General features: G+C 42.2%; 1 protein-coding gene across 1 annotated transcript; it reads right to left on the reverse strand.

Annotated features, from left to right (window-relative positions):
- Positions 1-1618: 1618 nt before the first annotated feature.
- On the reverse strand, positions 1619-2206 carry LOC125777560 (uncharacterized). The gene has a single exon (XM_049452656.1). The coding sequence runs from the start codon at positions 2204-2206 to the stop codon at positions 1619-1621; it is 588 nt and encodes a 195-aa protein (XP_049308613.1).
- Between the last annotated feature and the right edge of the window lie 945 nt (positions 2207-3151).

The following is a 3151-nucleotide window of genomic DNA, read 5'->3' on the forward strand; positions in this document are numbered from 1 at the left end:
AATTGCGTCGGAAAAAGAGTTTGAACAACCGTCTTTAATAAACTAGGGCATGTTTGCGCTTGTCATTTACAGTCTTCAATCTTTGACATGACGATTTTACATGCATCTCCCCACGGGTTTTCTTCGATCTTGTTGCAGAGCTCTTTAAAACAACAGGCTTTGCTCTTCTTTATTGCTTTCTTGAGTTCACTTCGCTTTCGTTTAAAGCGCTCGCTTAGCATTGTGAAATCCGCCGTTTTTCGTCCCCTTTGGCACTGGCGCCTTGCTTTGTGGCATTCACTTCTTAGAGCTTCAATACCGTCATTCCACCAGTATGCGGATTTCTTGTATGTGCCTTTTCTTTTCCTACACATAGGCATCGCAAGCTTTGCTCACATATTTAACAAGGCATTCAGCCTTATTTTCTATGTCTATGGCGTAGTTCGGATTGAGCTACTAGCAAACGTAATATCGATTGCAGAACCGCGGCCGTTTTTTTCGAAGGTATTTCTGTTACCGGTATTCAGCAAGACGGTGTTCAGTACCGAAAAAGCCTTCAGAAGAGTTTCTCTTCGTCTATTTGTGTTTGTGCTACCCCACTTCACTGCCCATCCATTAAAGTCACCTGCCACTACGTTCATTGTGGTGTTCGACACTTCTCGTACATCCCGCGATGCTTGGCAGGATGTAAAACCTATATAAGTTTATTTTGCGGATCTTTGTCCGCTTGTCCTGTTAGTGGCTTTTCTTGGAACACGTTTTCTCCACAGGCACAAATGGCCGCTTTGCCCGTTAGGTCGGAAGTCCACGTTGCTGCGCTAACGTTTTTGTATTGTTCGCAAACTATTGCCACGTCGATTTTCTGCTCAAACACTGTATGCGTAAGCAAGTCTTGTGCTGCTTCGCAGTGGTTGCGGTTGAGCTGTAGAACCCTCATGTTTTGGCTTTTTTGCACGCTTCTTGATAGAGAGGACATTTCTTCCTACCTATCTGATGGTCAGAGATCTCCTTTACTTGTTTTTACATACACTGCAAGACGGCTCCTTGTTGCATGTCTTTGCAAAGTGACCTTTTTCCCCACATTTGAGGTAGCACTGACTCCTATCGTCTGAGTTTTTGCAGGTTCTCGCCAGGTGGCCATAGTCCAAGTACCGGAAGCATTTTTTAAGGTTCGGCTTCTCCCTGATCCTGCTCACTACCCATCCTATTTTAATTTTTTTGGCTTCAATAAGTAGCCTAGCCTGCGTGCGAATAGCATTGGTAATGTCTTCCTCTCCAGTTATTTCATCCAGATCACTCGTTAGGGTTTTAATTTTGGCTTGATCTCCAATTCGCTGGTGCAGTCAGCGGTGTTTTTCATTTGCGCGCTCTTCAGTTCCATTAAAATTTCACCTTTCGCCGTCTTTTTAATCTGGGTTACACTTTCCCCAGTTTCTGCAGGGCATCTTCCTTTTTAACAGCTCTTAAAATATCGCTGTATGTCATGTTGCCGGTTCGTGCAATCACTATCGCATCAGGCCTAGGTCGGTGCTTAAATACTGCCTTCTTTTTCCTTCTGATTTCCATCCAGCCATCTTGTTTTCCCGATATCTGTCCTTTGTTGATTGCGGTTGACTTACCTCCTATTTCCTCCTTATTTTTAACCTTCTTTGGTTCCTCTCCATGGGTGGTTTTGTTCTGTTTTGGAGGAGTCTGCCTTTTCGCCTGTTTTTCTTCTCGAGATATTTTTGGCGTTATTTCCGTTGTTGCGGGCATATTTAGGATACTCCGTCTTGCTTCCTTGATCTTTTGGTACTCCTCTAAGGCTTTTTCGCGTCTTCGTTATATTGCCAACGAGGTCCCTAAGATTATTGTTGATTGTTCGCTGCGGTGGGCGCATCATTTCTGTCAACTTCTTAATTTCTTCTCCAAGCTCACTCATATTGTCGCCGGGAGGTTTTACCGCCTTCGTTTGCGGCGTGTTGTCTTGCAGCTTTGGTGGTGATGATCTTGTTCGCGATGGTTTTTCTATGCTGAGCATCTTTAGGGCAGATCTGCTAAGTCGCGAAGACCGCTTAAATGGATCTATTTCCATTACTGGTGATATTCCTTGCACTTTTGGATTATTCACATCTCCTGCGTTTCCCGCGTTGTTTCCCAGTAGGGTAGCATAAATGTTACTGCTACTGTTGCTGCCACTTCTGTTCGTTCGTTCTTCGTTTGTATTGTTTGTATAGTTTTTTCTCATGTAAAATTCCATTCCTTTCTTTTGTACCAGCGCATTGTTTGTAGGGGGCGGGCCGAAATAAACAGAAGCGGGTGTACCATCGGTGGCTACCTACCCCAGTTCCCTGAGGCCTGTTAAATTAAACAAACAATTAAATTTTCTGTTTTCCATATAAATTACATGGAAAAAAAATCATTTTTTTTTTGCGGTGGTTATTGTGCGGAGGTTTTAATGTGCACGCGACGGCGGCCAGTAGGGATTGTAAAATCGATTCCGGTTCTACTCGAGAATTGAGTTTTCTGTAAAATAATCGATTTTTCGAATGTCAAGAACCGATTCTTAATCCACTTCGACTACTGAAGTTTGATTTTTAAAAATCGATTATTTAACGAGAAAACTCGATTTTCGAGTAGAATCGGAATCGAGTTTACCATCCCTACTGGCCGCCGTCGCGTGCACATTAAAACCTCCGCACAATAACCACCACAAAAAAAAAAATTATTTTTTTCCATGTAATTTATATGGAAAACAGAAAATTTGAAGTAGCCACCTCTTAATATTAATACTAAGAGCTCATCTTTTGAGTGACTTTTTTTTACACATTTTCTAAAGTTTTGAGCCTGTTTTTCAGTTGAAAAAAAAGGTTGCCTCAGAATGACACACCCTAATGTATATACTTATATTTAAGTACATAACGCCACTGGAAATATATACGTACATATGTATATTATAAAGACATGATGTAACGTTCTCTTACACTAGCACCCTCCCTAAAATTGAGGTTTTCGAAAACACGGTATTACGTGCTTTGGCGTGCAACTTATTGTAACGTACTTCCCTTGCATTTGAAGGTTCAGCGACTGGCGTTAACAGCCATGGCTCTAAGGGATATCCTTGGTCACCTAACCACCACGAATCACTTTGCGTGTTATAGGTACTTGTGAGGTGCATACGTGTTGGGGATGT

This window comes from Bactrocera dorsalis, chromosome 3 (genome assembly GCF_023373825.1).
Source record: "Bactrocera dorsalis isolate Fly_Bdor chromosome 3, ASM2337382v1, whole genome shotgun sequence".
NCBI classification, from domain to species: Eukaryota; Metazoa; Arthropoda; class Insecta; order Diptera; family Tephritidae; genus Bactrocera; species Bactrocera dorsalis.